We start from the raw sequence: 18,034 nt of genomic DNA, 5'->3' as shown, positions 1-18,034 counted from the left end.
AATGTATTTTTTAAGATTTATATAAGTTTCCTAATGTATTCATCTGTATCTTGATTTTTCGTATGTGTTCATGCGCATCCAAAGTGTATCTCGAAACGTATTTTAAAATTATCTTTCTGATACACCTTATGTTTCCGATACTTTAAACCTTGTTAGAACTCACCACCGGCCAAACACTCTTGTAATAATTTGGAAGTAATTACATAAATTAGTGTTTTCAATCCACCATTGATCTAGATAGTTGAATCGTCTGACCATGGCTTTCTTTTTTTTCCCTTTTTTTTTGGAACTACAATGTTTGAACTCACCCACCAGCCAAACATAGTCATTTGGGAGTGTTTATTAGACAAATCATTGTTTTTAATCCGCCGTTGATCCAAATAGTTGAATTGAACCATTACCTAGCCTTGATTCTAGGTCCAGTTTAGTTAAAACCTGAGATTTGGTCAAAACCAATTGACTTGGTAAAAAAATGCCCACCTTGGGCAGTTGAATTGTTGACCCGTTCGACCCGGTCACCAGGTCATGGATTGCACACTAAATGTGTGTATAAATTTTCGAAGGCCATAACCTTGTGCTTGAATGTCTAGTTGGGGTGATTTTGTTTTTTAAATTTTGGGAAACTTGTGCTTGGATGTGCAAATTTTCCTATTATTTTCACTATAAAACCCCTTTTTGGCCTCAAATTGTAAAGTTTACCATTTTTTACAAGTAAAAAAAATTAAAAACTGAATTAAAAATATAACTTAAATATAAAATAATGCATATAATACATGTAGAATATAATCAATTATACATTATTTATTGATAAAATGTGTTTATTTCTCTATACATACATACATACATACATACATATATCTGTGTATACATATGCATATATGCTGATGTGGCATGGCCTGACCCGTTTGATCTGGACAGTCAAACCGGTGCCCTATGGCCTAGAGACAAAAACGGTTAGGCCTCCGAATTAATTTTTAAAACATTGGGATAAATAAGAGATTATCGTAATAAGCGCTTCTTTCAAATGTGGGTAGTATAGGCATTTTAAAATTTATGTGGTGGGTCATGGTAGGCCAAAAATACAATAATCACTTTTAGTGTGTGAAAAAAGCCAAAACTTTGAACTAATTTATTTCCTAAAAACGCTTATTCAGGCCTATTTCCCCAAACACATGTAAATTTTTATTGGTGTGATTCCGGCCAAAAATAAATACCTTTTCTAATAAATGATTAAAAAAGCACTCCCAAACGGAGGCCTAACAAAAAGGCAAGAAATAATCTATTTCATGGATATTGAACATAGGTAACCAAACACAAAAGTCAAGATATTTATTGTTTCTTCAGCTGATCAAAGTATTGGCAGTGCTTCTCTGTACGTTTCTGCTTCATTGTGGGTGGACTTGCTTTTATTCTACCATGTTCAATAAATGCTTGAAGCCTTGAATGTGGTTTTAATCTTATACCCAGGCCAAGTTGCAGAAAGCCCATCCCAACCTGACTTAATAGCTCAAGTTCGATTGACTAATTCACCCAGCTATATTTACGGTGTTTCTGCTTTATAAACCCAAGTGGGAAAAAGCAAATAAGCAAATAAGCAATCGTCATTTTTATGTAATTGTGTCTACAAACAGTTGCAGAACAATGGGTGTCGCAACTCGCAAGGGCAGGGGTGCAACTTGGGCTGATTTGAATTGGACTTTTATCAAAATTTAAATGGGCCCAATTTGAAGGATTAAGTTTAAAACAATGTAAAATGAATAGAGAATGAGTAAGAAATCTGGACTCCCAATTTAAGCGGGTTCGAATTGAAAAATTATAAAAATTTGAATGGACCAAACCTGAAAACCGTCCGGATGCAATATAAATTCTTTTTATTTTTTATTTTTTGTTTCTTCATGAGTCTACACAAAGAGTGTCTGCCGGGTGCTTGAAAGGATGCTTCTGCCCTTTGCCCTTCACGAAGGGAGTGAGAACGAATTTTGTCTCAGCCTCCAAGCATTTATGATTTTAGCAGTTCTGACATTTTTTTAAATTCAAAGTCAAATAAGAGATACTATCCAACAGCGTTGTCGACTCCATTAGATTCATGTGGAGAGGGTACGTTAGCTTTGATATTGCGAAACATTTGTAGGATTAATTCAATCGATGAGACCGACATGGACCAACCGACCACGACCAGTGTAATACATTTAGGAATTTTGGCGACAAGGACAGCGCAAATGGCGATGTAATGTGAATTAATGAAGAGAAGAAATCAACTCTGTGAACTAATTACCGTACACTTACGGATCGGACCCACATTTCTAAAAGCGTTTCTCTGATGTCTGTCTGATAATAAATTGGGATCAAACTTACAGCTGCCGGAAATCAACAACTTCATCGTCAACGGTAGACTGAATATAACCCATCTAATTCCTTACTTTTTCTTCATATTGACTGATACGGATCTGTGAACATTAATCAATACTGCCAGTATGAGTTGAGAATTGCAATAACACAGCATTTTTTTTTTTATCATTTATGAATAGGAAAATCGGTCAAACTGTGAGAAATTCTCACTTATTCAGCTTATTTAAATAATATTTTCAGGATAAACAATTTTCTAGCAAACAGGGCCTTAATGTTGGAGCAAGGCAAGAAACAATATTCAAGCCAAACACCAAAATCAATATATTTATTGTTTGTTTAGCTCAGGAAGACCATGTTCAAGATATTTATTGCAAATGCAAGAATATTGGACCTCTACATAGTCTTTTTTTTTCCTGATCTCATCCCAAATCAAATTCCCGAAAGCCCATCCTAAACTGACTTAAAAAACTCAAGTTGGGCTGAGTTGATTTGGTTGGCCCAACCCAATTAAGTTACATGCTTTAGATTGACCACCCAGTTATATTTGTGGTGTTTTTATTGTTTTATAAATACTAGTGTAAGAACACGTATTATACATATAAGTGTAAGGAAAGGCATTAAAGTAGAAGTATAAAGAATATAGAATATGTATTGAACAATCTAAATAATGTTATTAATGAAAGACAAAATATGGAGCTTACCAAGGATGTGTCATCCCAAGAAATTTGGGACGTAGTTAACTCTATGGGTGAAACTAAGGCACCTGTACCAGATGGCTTAAATGCTTATTTTTTCAAAATAATATAATTGGGGAATCAGTTGAGAATACTGTGGAAGTTTTTATTTATTTTCATTCTGGGAAAATGACAAGAGATCTGAACAAATCTTTTATAGCATTGATTCCTTTGACTGACAAGCCAGATAAGACTGATAAATTAAGGCCCATCAACTTGTGTAATACAATATATAAGATAATAGCTAAGGTTTTGGTAAATAGACTAAAGCCACTTTTGGGAGATACTATTGCTTCATTTCAAAGTGCTTTCATTCTTGGTAGGCAGATAACTGTCAACATTTTGATAATTCATGAAATGATGAATACTATGAAAAAGAAAAAAAAAAGAAAAGAAGGAAAATATGGCTTTATGGCGTGCAAGATTTACATGGAAAAAGCCTATGACAGGCTAAAATGGAGATATATTAAAGAAACACTACAAGAAATGGGGTTTAATGATAAATGGATTAATTGGATCGTGCAATGCATTACTATAGTCTCATACCAAATTCTTATTAATGGTTCCCCCACAAGAACAATTAAACCTACTAGGGGTAGGGGTATCGGTATCAAGCAAGGGGACCCTCGATCCCGCTACATATTTGTTCTGTGTAACAAGGAACTTTGCAAAATGATATGCAATTAGGAGCAAGTTATAGGTTTTAAGGCAGCCAGGGGTGAACCTAATATCCTAATTTTGCAATTTACAGATGATTGCTTCATTTTTGCAAAAGCAAACATGGATAATGCCTTAAGAATCAAAGAAATTATGGAGAATTTTGCTAGTACTTCAGGGCGAAGGCTAAATTTTGGTAAATCTACAAAATTTTTCTCTAAAAACCTCCATAATCGGTTTAAAAGGATTATTTCAAGGGTGATGCAAATCCCTATGGAAAAAAAGGAGGAAAAATATTTAGGGGCCCCCATTATTGAAGGAAAGGTAAATAGAAATACATTTAAGGGGATTGGGGAAAATGTGGAAAGAAAACTAGTTGGATGAAAAAAAAAAAAAACACTCTATCACTTGTGGGTAGAATGACCCTTATAAAGGCATCAATAAGCACTCTCCCTGAATACATCATGAGAATATTCAAACTTCCAAAAACAACAGTGGAGAATGTAGAGAAAAAACAAAGAGAATTTATCTGGAGAGAAAAAAAAGCCATTAATCTAGTTAAATGGGATACAATATGTAAATCAAAACATAAAGTTGGTTGGGGAATTAAAAACCTACTATGGGTGAATAGTATAAGCCTAGCTAAACTAGGATGGATAATTCTGACCCAATCAAATAATCTATGGGTCCAAGTGATCATAAGTAAATACCTGATAAAGGAAAACTTATGGGAAGCCAAGGCTAGAAGAAATATCTCCTGGGCATAGAGGGGCATTCTGCAGAGTAGAGAGATGTTAAAGAAAGGAATTGGATGGATCATTGGAAATGGGAGGTCAATTAAGTTTAGGGATGATTTATGGGTGGGAAATCACCTAATTAGAATGATCATGACTTCGAGCCAAGAGGAGGAAAAGCTCATGGTAAATAAATTCATCACTAATGAAAGGAAAAGGAATAAGAAAAACAAATTTCCAGAAAGTCTCCCCGCCTCTTTGGGAGAAGATTAGAGCAATTCCCATTCCCTCAACCAAAGTAAATGACTTGATGATATGGAAGCCGAGTAGTACAGGTCAATATTCAATAAATTAAGTCGGCTTATACAAGTTTACATCTGCGCCCCCATAACGTTCCATAGAACATTCCTGAATATCTCTCGATGATATCATCATCAGGAGATGTTCCTAATACACGGCAGGGTTGCGCTGTGGGATGTTGCGAGGCGCCCCCTGTGGGGAGCAGATCTGAACTCGACTTATACTATCATGGAAGAAAATTCGAATGATAGTAGTATGGATGATAGACTAAAAATGGTATGGAATTGAAATGCCCCCCAAAGATTCAGTCCTTCATGTGTATTTAACTCTAAAAGGTAAGATCCCAATGAAGTTGAAATTAAAAGAATGGGGCCTAGTTAATAACTGAGGTTGTGGCTTATGTGGCAAAGAGGAGAATATGGACCATCTTCTCCTTGAGTTCAAATCAACCCCCCACCAGATTGCCCCCCATAATGTACCACAGCACATCCCTATCGTGTATTATGAACATCTTTCAATGATGACAACATCATCTCTGGTATCATCATTGGGAGATATTCCCAATACACAGCAGGGATGTGCCGTGGGACGTTGTGGGGGGCTGATTTGATCTCCTCCAATGCAATGAAGCCAAAGAAGTATGGAATCGTGCTAATTTTGAAAAGGCAAGGCCTAACTCGGAAGAACCCTTCATGGTACGGTGGGAGAGGCTATGGCCAATAGAAATAAAAATAAATGGATGTGTCTAGAGATTGTGAGTATTATTTTATGGAATATTTAGAAAATAAAAAATGATAAACTTTTTCAAAATAAGGATATCTTGATTAATCTGACTATAGAGAAGATCAAAATGGAGCATTGGGTGGAGGAGAAGGCCCATATTCATACTATCCAAAACCAAACAATAGGATGGGAACATCCGGAGAGGGGTTATATGAAAATTAATTTTGATGCGTCAAAAAACTAGTTTGGCAAGTGTGCAATTGGGATCATTGCTAGAAATGATTATGGGAAAACAGTTTAGATTGTTTATCGTGATATTGGTGAATGTTCATCCAATGAAGCTGAAGCTTAGGTTGCCCTTGAAGTCCACAATGTTGTCAAATTCCCCCATTTGAAGATTATAATTGAAGATTGCCTTTGTAGACATCAAATTGAAGGCTGGTTCTTTGATGTGTTAATTGATTTGTTCTTGTTAGACAGTTTTGTATGCTCTTAGCTTCAATCAGAATGATGTACTTTATGAGTTTATTGTAAATGAATATACATATTTGATTCATGTTCCCTTGGTATGTTTCTGTGTAATACCCTTAAACTGGACACTTAATGAGACTCGTGTTAGTTTAGAATGTTCACAGCCAGTGGGTCGGTCTGGGGAGACCTATTATGACAAGGCTGACACTGTAGTGCCACCAAGTCGGTTGGGGTGGCTTGTCTCAGCTGCCAGGGTGAGACCCTAGGCACATACAATGTAGGATTAATTGAATATTTGAACAGGACCAGATTTCCAGTATTGCCCTGGACCTTGGAGATTGATGGGCAAAACTGGAAAGTTACACCCGACCCCTAGACTCGATTATGATACTGCACTAGGTGTCGGATTGGGCTATCTTTGATGTACCAATCAGTGAGATCCTTAGCGGGGGTCAAAACCTGGGTATGTTGGGACAGTCCGAGAATTCATCTGAGTGGGTGATCATAGTGACAGGATCAGCCCCTTTGTCGGACAAAGGTAATGATCGGGGATGCACTCTCACTGATGGAAACCAAGACTGCCGGCAGCCGATTTCAACCGTTGAGATTTGTTTTGCAAAATATATTTTATATAAGATATAAAAGTATATATATATGGTTTCTAAATTGTTTGCAAGAAGGTTTTAATTCCCGGGATCCATGTGAGTGGAGAGTGCAACACTGTTTCTTGTAGCCGAGGGAGAGGTCCTCTCTTGTCGGGCAGTGTATGATCATTATGGGCTGAGAGGTTAAGTGTAAGACCATTGAGGATAATGCCTGATGAGCTAATCTTGCATCTGCCCACAGTCCTTGGGTGTTACAAGGTGGCTTGGCCCAGGGACCACTTAGTGTAAGTGTTGGGCCCATAGAGCTCATTTGATGGGTTTCAGGGGGTACACTGTCTTCAGTAGTGCATTCGGCCAGGCCTTGTAACAAAGGATGGGCTGAACCCATGTGGCTGATGTGTAGATCAATGCTTGGGTCCCACGCCATACAAGGAAGCCCAATTGGGCAGCAATTTGGAAGGTTTTTTTGAGTACATAACCTTAATGGGCCTTAAGCCCATTTCGAACTGGGCTGATTTGATCAGTCATCTAAAGGGGGCAAATTCTGAAGTGGGTCAGCTAAAAGGATTGGGCTTAGACCCTATCCACTCAGAGAGTCCAAGATCTAAATAAGATTTAGATATGAAAACCTCCTAATTAGATTAGGAGACAGCTGATCTGATCTACAGATAAGATAAGGATTATCCCTTATCACCAAGGGACTTCTAACCCAAATATGATTTGGAATTAGCAACTCCTAATCTGATTAGGAGCTGATCCCTTTAAGATTATAAAAGGGGAAGGGGGCGGCAGCCTTGAAGAACACAATAACATCAATAGCATTCTTCTCTTTAAGAAAGAGAGATTAAGAGATTTCCTGCATACTGCGAATTCTCTTCTGCCGCCACCTTCCTGCCATTGCCATTCCTTCCGTTCGATCTCCAGTTCTTGGGAGCAATCAAGATTGGATCTTGATTTCAATCTTTTGGGAAAAGATTGATTGGAGCTGTACTCACAAGCCGTCCAGTTGATTCTTGCGAAGGGTCAAGTTCTTTTGAAGAACATTGCTGATTCTGCTCCATCCTTCATTGCGCCATCTTCAGTGGGAGCAGATTTTGGATCCTTCCTTGGGCGTGAACACCTCCATTGGGAGATAGTATTTCTCCGTATCAGGTATAATCCTCTCCCACTCCTTTTGGTTCAGATCTGGTTCAGTTTATGGTTCAAGATTGATCCTTGAAAATATGATTTTCTAAATAGGGAATACGATTCCCAGTTGAAGGGAGAGATAAAATTTTCGAAATTCGCCCTTTATTCCGCAATCTTTGGGCGTCCATAGGATGGATCTCTCATCTCTTCAATTCTAGTATTGGCGCAGAATCAAATCCTACAACCAGTAATTTGGAGAAAAAAAGGTTCAGGAGGAAGTTATTAATGAATGGTGCATACCACTGAATACAAAAACATACTTCCTTTGTGGATGGATGAATCCATTGTGAAATATCAGAAGATTCATTAGATAATATCGATAGAGGTGAAGTAACAACAATATGGAGGTGACCTATGTGCATGCTCTGAGGGAAGCAAACTTTACATAGGATCGTCTTGCTAATATTGGTCATAGGCTTGCTAATAATAAAAATAACAACAACAAATCATAACTGTGCATAAATTTTTTTTATAGTCTTTTACATTTCTATCTAGTTTTAAATTTTTATTATTTAATTATGACATTATGAGCTGTCCTATTTGAAACAATAGAAAAAATGGTTTTTATTTCTATGAAGTTTTAAATTCTTTACTCCGTTTTCATTATCAATAAAAACAATTATTGTCTATGACACTTGTTTTTGTATAATATGATCTCCCGAATGTAAAACATATTCCTTTCTGAAACAGTTTTTAACTTTGTATTCCATTTCCATCATCAATAAAAATAATTCTTATTTATCACACTTATTTTCTTTATATGATGGCTATATAATATTAGAGATGTGCTAAATTTTCTACTAAAATTTTTTAGTTTTTGTATTTCATTAGATTCCTAGGAAGACCCCTCCATTAATACTCCCAACGAACTTTCAAAAAGATTCTCATGTGACTGTTTTAACTTTTTTAAATCCTCAAATTACCCATTTATGGAGTGATTTTTAGTATTTTTTTTCCAATTTTCATTTATTACTGTTTTAGTTGATATTAATTGAATGTTGTGCTTATTGCAATTCCAGGTTTCCATGGAAATTTCTTTCTTTTTTTTTTTTGTTGCAATATCCACTTGGTAGGTCAAAGCAAATTCAAATTTGCCACCAAAAAATTGCTCCTAGTTTGAAGATTTGGGGCCGGTTTCACATACCAAAAGTTTAGAAAACTAACCATAATTAATCATAAAAATGCCAAATAATTACACCACTTGAATGTCTTTATAAATAAACATTAAATGCAATAGTGAATTAGCTTTTATCGTCAACTGTTTATCCCATTTAAGGTTGAATAATTGAATAACGGGACTAGATTTGTCCACCGAAATAAAAATCATTCAATGCAAAATTAAACACCCTTGTTTTCAAAGTAAATGACCTTTTTAGCACTCTAACACAGCTTTTGGAACGTTAGCCATGGAAATTTGTCAAGCAGCTTTAGGAACATTTTGCACTATAAATTCTCCAAATGGTTTTGGAATAGAGTGCACTCACTAGTCACACTTTATACATTCATTCGTTGCCCTCTCATTCAATTCTAAAGTTATATATGAATCTACAAAACAAATCTTCATTCCAAATTACATGGGGAAAGAATATGAAGAAACATTCTTGTTTTTATTCTTATTCTGAACTGATTTAAGAATTTGTTTACACTCGTCCTTAGTTGGTATAGGGAATTAATATCATACTTCCTTTTATATTTTTTTTGGTAAATTTCCTTTGGTTGTTTTCGATAATATATATATTATTCCTTTTTTGGGGCGCCCATCGCTTAAACCCTGATCCCCAACCCCGGTGATGAAGGGGGATTGGATCCAAGGTGTCTCCACAGCAACCAGCCAAGACCTTACGAACTGGCAAAATGATGTGGTCCTTACTCCTTATCAATGTGGTCCTTACTCTTGGGTTAAACGGTCCAATCATTTGGTTCAAATGGATGATTCGTTCTGATTTAAAAAATAATAAATAATAAAGAACAGCAAAAAATCGTTGTTCGAATTGACGGTTTGACAGTTTGATCACTCAGGTGAGCAGGTTACTGACTAAATCAATGGTTTTTGGCCAAAAATCAGTTTTGGGGTAAAATGAAACTGGTTCCCAGTTTTTTCGGTCCAACTATCCGGTCTAGTCCACTTTTAAAAACCATGATATTTACAAATATGTAAGGTACAAAATCTTGTATTTTGTATGCATTTATATTGTACATATTTATATTTGTACTCTTTTCAAATTAAGCCTGAACAGGATATATCAATATTTTATTTGCCTAGTAAATAAAATAGAGCCTTATTGTAAGGATTAGGCTTCCTTTTAGGTCAAAAATAATTGTTTGTTTTTGGGTAAAGACTTGGTGATAAATACATTTATTTCACCAAATGCCAACCTATTTTGTAGCTGAGACAGATGATAGTGGCATGCGTTCATCAAGTTTGGCATGACTTAAGCATGACAAATCAGCTTGTACCGAGTACCGTTGAAGAGACATGAGATTGAGATTTGAGGTCCGTGAATCCAATTTGGACTTAACCTAACTGGTCCAATCAACAACCCCTTTGCCTAAGAGCATGACAATTCAAAGCAAAAATTTGGTTTTGAAATTTCATTAACGGAACAGTAATTCAATTACTCAAAGCTCATTTTCAAAAAAAAAAAAAAAAGAAAAACTAAAAGCTGATAACCTATTGGTGAAAGTCAAACTTTGATAAAGAAATTGACACCCAAATTTCAGCTTAATTTATTTGCACCGGTTTCAAATGTTGTAGTCTTGTAGATACCACTAGAATTTTGTTGGGGGAGTTTTGGTTTTGAGCAGTGTTTTCAAACCGTGGTTGATCCGAATGATCGGACCATTTGGCTTGAGAATCATTTACACAACTAGTTTCATTTCACCCTTAACTTGGTTCTCGGCAAAAAATCATTGATTTGGTCAACGGTCCACTGACCTAGGCAGTTAAATCATCAACTGTTTTGTCTGTTTTATATTTGAATTACTTGTTACTTTTTAAGTTGAAACAGACCGTCCATTCAAATCGGATGATGGAACTGTCGGTGGCAAGAACGGTTCTGATTTTTGAGTCAAAATGGAACAAGCTGCTCAGAAACAAGAAAAAGAAATCTGGTATTCAAATTTGATTTTTGATATTGTGAACAAGTCCGTTACGCACTCAGCACTGCTACTACTGTCAAGTCTCAACTGGTTCTGGTGACGGGAGGTTTGCTGAACCTGGCTCAGGTTGACCAGCCTAACAAGTTAGAACTCGGGAATTCTGGCAACGCGCTTGGCGCAAGTGGACAGTGTCAATTCTCTATAAGATGGGGCTTTTTGTAGGCACTCCAACAGTGAAGTGGTTTGATACTTATTGTGAGAGGTATGGAGTGCGTGGCAGTATGTCCAGGGAAAGCAACAAACTAACCCATTCCATCAGCCTTGATCATAGCTAAAGCAACCACAAAATGATCAAAGCTTTTTTTTGTTGTTGTCTCTAGTTCAGAAGGACCCCGAAATATTCTTGAATTTTAATGAATTGCCAAGTTGTTCATCTCCTCCTACAGCCTACTAGTGTTTGAATAAATGCCAAGTTGTTCATCTCCTCCTACAGCCTACTAGTGTTTAACGTGTGCAAAGGGTTGGCCTATTAGCCCATTATTGGCCCAGGTTGACTTTGACTTGCATTATCTATCACATGCTTTGGTCTATGGTCTCAAAGCTAACTACTGAGTTCTGACCTGTGAATGGCTGAATTCTGCTTGGTGGGGTCTTCGGAGGTCCCTGGCCCATGTTCTTCTGTTCACATTGCTTTCAGAAAAGTAAACTCTGCAACTGGTGAAGCTCTGCTTCTTGTGTGGGCACCCATACTCTTCCAGAGAATATGGGAAATGGATAATTCATCTCAGCTACTGAAAGTCTGAAACCCAGTTGCATTAATTAAATTCCCTTAAAATCCATGTGGTGGTTTGGCGTTGAAGCACCATAAATTGTCTCCCATATCCAACCATGGAAGCAATAGACAGCTTCTAACAATTTTGAATTTAATCAACAATTGTGAAAGGGGGTTTGATCAGAGCACTTCCAATGGAGCTCTGAACACAGAAACCAGTAGAAACTAACAACCCACTTGGGCTCTTAGACTGAGAAAATGAATCTACCATGACAAATTTGTCAAAAGCTTCATGGTGGGACTCTGAGCCCTTGCCATGGAGTGTCAATGTTTTCAACTTTTACTAGTAATGCTATAAACATTCTCATGCTGCTCTTCATCTTCACATCTATCTCAATTGGCTTCTGCATTCTGGGGTTTTGGAATTTCTCAAAAGTCCCATCTGTTTTGTTTTTTCTGCCCTTTGAATTCTAGCATTGGACTCTGCTAATTTTAGACTTTCCTCTTCTTGTAATATTTTAAATATTTTTTCTCATACAAAGACTGAACTAATATTTAATTAAGAGATGAGGAGTCGGTCCATTTCATTTCTGTTTCGAAGGTTTTCTGAGTTTGGATAAATCTCCCATGCAAATTGATCATGAGTTTGCACTTGCTTTGATGATGCAATCCTTCATAGTCACTAATCACACCCACCCAACTCACCAATAGATAGATCTGAACGATCGTAGCCATCCAACAGTTTGACCATTACATCAGTATTCAGCATGTTCTATATAAATATAATATTGAAATGTTCACGTTCTAACCACCACGACCACGATAGTAACGGGTTGACCACGGAATTCATATATAAAAAGTCAGGAAATTGACGGTGATGATCTTTGGATCATCCGAATATCATGGCCCATGAGCATAATGGAACAGTACCACAGATTCTAACCTTAATTTATCAAAGATGAGAATTTGCCACGTGTTAAAGATAAGGACTGGTTGACAAGAATATCGCTTGGTTCAATAAAAAAATGAACCGACAAAAAAAGTGAAAACAAAAAGGGAGGTTGGTTGGTGACTTGGTGCACGTGAGCCGAACCAGCGTCGAACACGAAACCAACGTGCATGAATCCACACTGCTCCACGTCACCCACGTACGACCGTCTATATCAGATGAATCGAATATATTTCCCATTAAAAAAATATTTAGTAAATTTAAAGTAAAGAAGTCTGATTAGTGATCATGCGCGAAAACACAAAAAAGGATTATTCCCACTTAAATCTGTCCGGGTTCATGTCGGTCGGGTCTAGATCCATGATCCATTTATAAAGGGTCCCATGGATCATGGTCTCCTCGAACCGGGTCCACCCAATACGCTCCATTTTCGTAGACAGGGTAAACCCATAGATTTTATGGGTCCCACCATTTCTAACAGGTGAATCGAATTATCAAACATCACCGATGGTACCTTGTCATAGATTGTCAAAAATACTAGGGAGTAGGGAGTAGGGAAATATAGGAATTTTGACGTGTATTGGATGAGTCTTCTAGGTGGGCCCCATATAATTGATGGGCCCATGGTTCTCGATGAGCCCAGCCCAGGCCCCAGGGATGTGAGTTATATCCATCTTAGGAGTCAAACTAGTTTAAATAAAGGGACTGCTGTCCTACCTAATTGTCTTTTCCATTTCGTGAAACACGTTTTTGTTTTCTAATTATTTTATTTTTTGTTTTTAAAGCAAACAATAATCTACTATACGCCCGCTCAGGCGTTCACACCATATTGACGGTAGACGTTTGGTAACGGACATTGGATCGTATGACCGTTGGTGATCGTTTAGTAACGGCTGAATTCACTGAATTGAACTACTTATCAGCTGAAACAATCAGTTCAGCTTCAGCCAATGGAAGGTTCCTTACTTCCTTACCCTACAAAACTTCTCCAACCGTCCAAGTGTAAACAACAGGAATTTGAAATGCAAATAATCTGTATTACGGCACCTGTGCTCTATTTAATGGTGGATCCAGATCTTCTCAGAAAGTGAAACGTGGCAACCAATGGCTCCAGACCTTGAAGGAACCCTAGACAAGGAACTATCTTGTGGGGCCGTGAAAATCATGTGATGAGGGGCATTTTCGGAATTTCATATAATTTGTTATGGCCCATAGGCCCTATACCATTTCCCTGGGGAAACCAAAACCACGTATGATAGGTTGACTCCAGTCAAGGTTGACTAAAACCTGGATCGCCCTCGTCGTTATCAATTTGACCTTACAACTCCAGTCTTCAAACCAAGCATGTCCCACTCAAGTCTTGGTGCGACAAGCCACACCAAATCATCAATCAATGGATAATGTAGAAAATAAAATATCCATCACCGAAAACGCGTTTCCATTTTTTCTTCTACCCTTTTCTAGTCGGCCCTGGGCCTGGGCCTGGGCCTGGCTTTAACTCGATATTCCTCCTCCGTGACCACTGACCCGGTTAATGGTTCTGACTCGGGTTACAGGTGACTTACTTTTACTTTGAATTAGAGAAGAAACCGCAGCTAAACATGGAATAATTCTCCTTAACCGTTCAATTGGAATCCCCTCCTACCTCAGAAGTTCGAGAATGGTAATGTGAGGCTTCTAATCCCTTCTTGTCGATTTAAAAAAAAAAGAAAAACAAATCATTGTCAAGTTTGACAAATTTTTTTTATGGCCACCAAAATGGAATCAGTATAACTGCTAGTAGCAGTAAAAAAAAGGGTTTTTTTTATTGTTCAGTCTACCCTAGAAATCTGAGCCTTTTTTAGCCCCACCGTACAGGTGGGATGAATCTGACCATGAATAAAGGGTTTTTTATTGTTCAGTCCACCCCAAAAATCTGAGTCTTTCTGAACCCCACGATACAGGTGGAATGAATCCTGACCATGAGTGGATGCTAAATTCACAAACCGGATGCCATTTATTTGGAGGAATGAGAGCTACTAGCTATAATTTCAGATTTTTGAGGTAGATTACAATCTACTGATTACACAGGCATCCACTAAATTATTTAAGCTTTGTTAAATGTCCAGGGCAACTTCAAGAGCTGATGTATGATACGGTACAATACATATCATACTCAACCATGCATCAGATGAACCGGTTGGTTGAACCGTCCAATTGTGGCAATGATGTCCGGCTTGGGTTTTAACTTAAAGCAGTAGAAACGCCCCGATGAGATATGAGAAATACAATACTAGTTGGATATGGTAGAATCAAGTGGTGTGGGGGCCAAAAATGTGGTGATTGATTTATCCTTGATGGACGGTTGTGATTGGCCTCATCTTTTCTCCACGTGGCAAAAAACAGCTACTAGAAGGGTTGGTGCCAAGTAAACCTCAAAATCAGAGGCCAAAAGTCCAGCCCAGCCCGACCCACACAAGTGGGCTCATGTCGGCACCAGAAAACCAATTCAAACACGAACTCTTTTTTCGCTGTCCTCCCATCCAAACAAACACCGACATTCGCTCTGAGAAAAGGATCAAAGGCTACAGAGTTAATTCTCGCCACCTTAATAATAAACCAGTCAAAACCATGGTGTGAACATAACACCACCATGGCATCTTCGCATTTTTTTTTCTCTCTCTCTCTCTCTTATAAAAAAGATCGAAATCAGGAATCGAAAACACTTGCAGAGAATTCAGTTTTTTTGGTAATTAATTAATATTTTTTACAAAGCTCTCAGAAGACTGATGATATGACGGCGGCGTAACAGAGTTTGAAATTCAATCAACTATAGTTTATATAGCCGTTGATTGCAAACGAGCTTGAAAGCGTCGTTTGAAGATCGCCGGAACACGAGTCAAACTGGGTTTGAGTTTTGGTGATCGAGTTTCCGCAGAGGTTGGTTACATGTGCGAGCTGAAGGTGGCGAATCCAAGAGACACAGATGAGTTTGCTAGATTTCCGGCTGGGTTTGATGTGGGAGATACAGATGAAGGGTTTTCTCAGGCACCACCTGCACCTTCGGTAACACAGCACGAAGGGATTGTATTACAGGGATACTCGGGACCAATGTTTTCAGGTTACAGCCGTGCAAGAGAAATGTCAGCCATGGTTTCAGCTCTGACTCATGTTGTTTCTGGAGAGAGGAGTGGTGGGGAATGGGCTTATCAACCAGATTTTAGTGGCTCTGTGGCGTCAACCATTGCTTCTGGTGCGACTACTTATGCTTCTGGTTCGCCTTCTTCCTCTTATACTTCTTCTTCTTCAATGAGCGGTGGAGGACAGAAGAGAGGGCGTGATGAGGAGAGTACTGGTCAGTTGCCTGAATCCGTTTTGAGGATGTACAGAGGCTTTGGTGAATTCAGGACATCATTAGGAGAGTCATCATCTGTTTTGCCGGGTAAATATATATTTCAGTCAATACCCATGTATTTTTCTGTTTTCTTTTTAACTCTGTATAATTTTAAGATATTATTTTCCTTTTATTTTTCTATTTTTTCTTTAATAAAACTTAAATAGTTTGGAATATTGCATGCACTAATAGAATTTCAACACTATAACATTATCTGTTATAAACTATTGCTATGGTTTATAAAATGCCAGTTCAATATATCTTTTCCAAATTCTTTCCTTTTTTGTTCTGTCTATTCTTATGTTCCTTGGAGAAACCATTGCTAATGTTTTTTGTTTTTTCTTTCTCTGCAGTTAAACAAGAAGGTTCGAGCATTATAAGCACCACAACTGTAGGGACTCCATCAACCACCACCACCACCGCCGCCGCCAGAGATGAAACCACGTCCCAAGGAGAAGTAGGAGAGAGGAGGAGAAGATACAGAGGGGTGAGGCAGAGGCCTTGGGGGAAATGGGCAGCAGAAATAAGAGACCCACATAAAGCTGCCAGAGTTTGGTTAGGCACATTTGATACTGCTGAAGCTGCAGCCCGAGCTTACGATGAAGCTGCTCTGAGATTCAGAGGAAATAGAGCGAAGCTTAACTTTCCAGAAAACGTTAGGCTCAGTCAATCTTTATCCAATCCTGCCGCGACCCAGTTAACAATTTCCCATTCTCCGGCTACCCTTCTCCCGGTTCCTCAGATTTCTGAGCCATTCATGCCACCTCAAACCCAGCAGCAGCTACAGAGCTCCGATATTGCGAGGGATTATTACGAATACTCTCAATTACTTCAGAGTTCCGGGGAATTTCAAAGACAACCCACAAGTTTACTAGAGCAGATGTTTTATTCTTCTTCTTTGGCAGCTTCTCTACGACCATCTTCTTCTTCTTCTTCTTCTTCCCCCCTTGCCTCCTCCGTTTCCTCTTCAATGTTATCTAATCCATTTCCTCTATTTTACACGGATCAACAGATGGAATATCTGAGACAAATGGATACTCGTGGACAAGGTAACACTTCTGGCGGTGGGTCAGAGTTCCCGACGCCATCCTGGACGGATTCCGGTCACTATCCGTCTTCTTCCTCTAGTTAATTTTATTTTCTTTCCTATGATTGTTTTCCTGCTTTGACTCCTATTTGTTTCTGTGTTGCTTGTTTAAGGCTATAATGTATTCTATAGATTTGTAAAAGGTCTATTTTATTCGATTGAGCCATCCATGTAACTTTCTCTGTCTTTTTTTTTTCCTAAAAAAATGATAAGATAGAAGAACAGGAATTAAAAGAAACAAACGTGATTCAAAGACATAATCCAGATCTCAAGAGTTAGTGATATTATATACCTGAAGCTTTGATGTTACATTGTTTCGATCAATAAAATATCGAGTCAGACGTCATCTCGTTTAGCTGTCTCCTCTTTAGCTTCCATGCAAGATTAATTAATAATTTGATATTCACCGATACCGTAATGGTTTCTGATTACTTCTTTACTTTAAACTTCTCAACGCTTGTAAAGGGATAATAAAAACTAAAGAAGAAATGCGAAACAAATGAAATAATTCTAAAATAAAAAACTCAGATAATGGTTTCACTCCCCTCTAAAGCCCAGAACCAAATGACCCCATTTGACTAAAAACTGACTACATACATGACACATCTTTTATGGGCCAAATTTATACCCAACTACAATCCAAATTTGAGCCAGGTTTGACTTAGCTCTCCACTACTCCCATTATATAATAATTAACAGATAAAATGCTTATGGGGGAGAGTGGATCAGGTAAAGGATCATAAAAGGGAGGGAGTTTACCAGAAACCAAAATGGATTATTTAATCATGGTATTTTCTCCTTATAAGTTACTTACAGCTGCAGTTTACGTCTAGGCCAAGTATTCTATGAGGAAGAAGCTTGTATTTTACTGAACAGTTGAATCACTTCTGACGTGGAAGCACACGTGAAGAGTGAAGTAAGAGATTCATGATCCCGTCAAAAGAAAATGGTCACGGGAGGCCACGTGTGGCTTTCATTAATCCACTGTTGCTA

At 37.9% G+C, this 18,034-nt stretch overlaps 1 protein-coding gene across 1 annotated transcript; it reads left to right on the top strand.

The window, feature by feature from the left end:
- Positions 1 to 15,101: 15,101 nt before the first annotated feature.
- LOC104599945 (uncharacterized) lies at positions 15,102 to 17,216 on the top strand. The gene is made up of 2 exons (XM_010262700.3): positions 15,102 to 16,002; positions 16,308 to 17,216. The coding sequence occupies exons 1-2, from the start codon at positions 15,510 to 15,512 to the stop codon at positions 17,084 to 17,086; spliced, it is 1,272 nt and encodes a 423-aa protein (XP_010261002.1). The 5' UTR covers positions 15,102 to 15,509; the 3' UTR covers positions 17,087 to 17,216.
- The last annotated feature ends 818 nt before the right edge of the window (positions 17,217 to 18,034 follow it).

Source organism: Nelumbo nucifera, chromosome 5 (assembly GCF_055504915.1).
Source record: "Nelumbo nucifera cultivar China Antique chromosome 5, China Antique-T2T, whole genome shotgun sequence".
NCBI lineage: Eukaryota > Viridiplantae > Streptophyta > Magnoliopsida > Proteales > Nelumbonaceae > Nelumbo > Nelumbo nucifera.
This window is presented reverse-complemented; position numbering and strand designations above follow the sequence as displayed.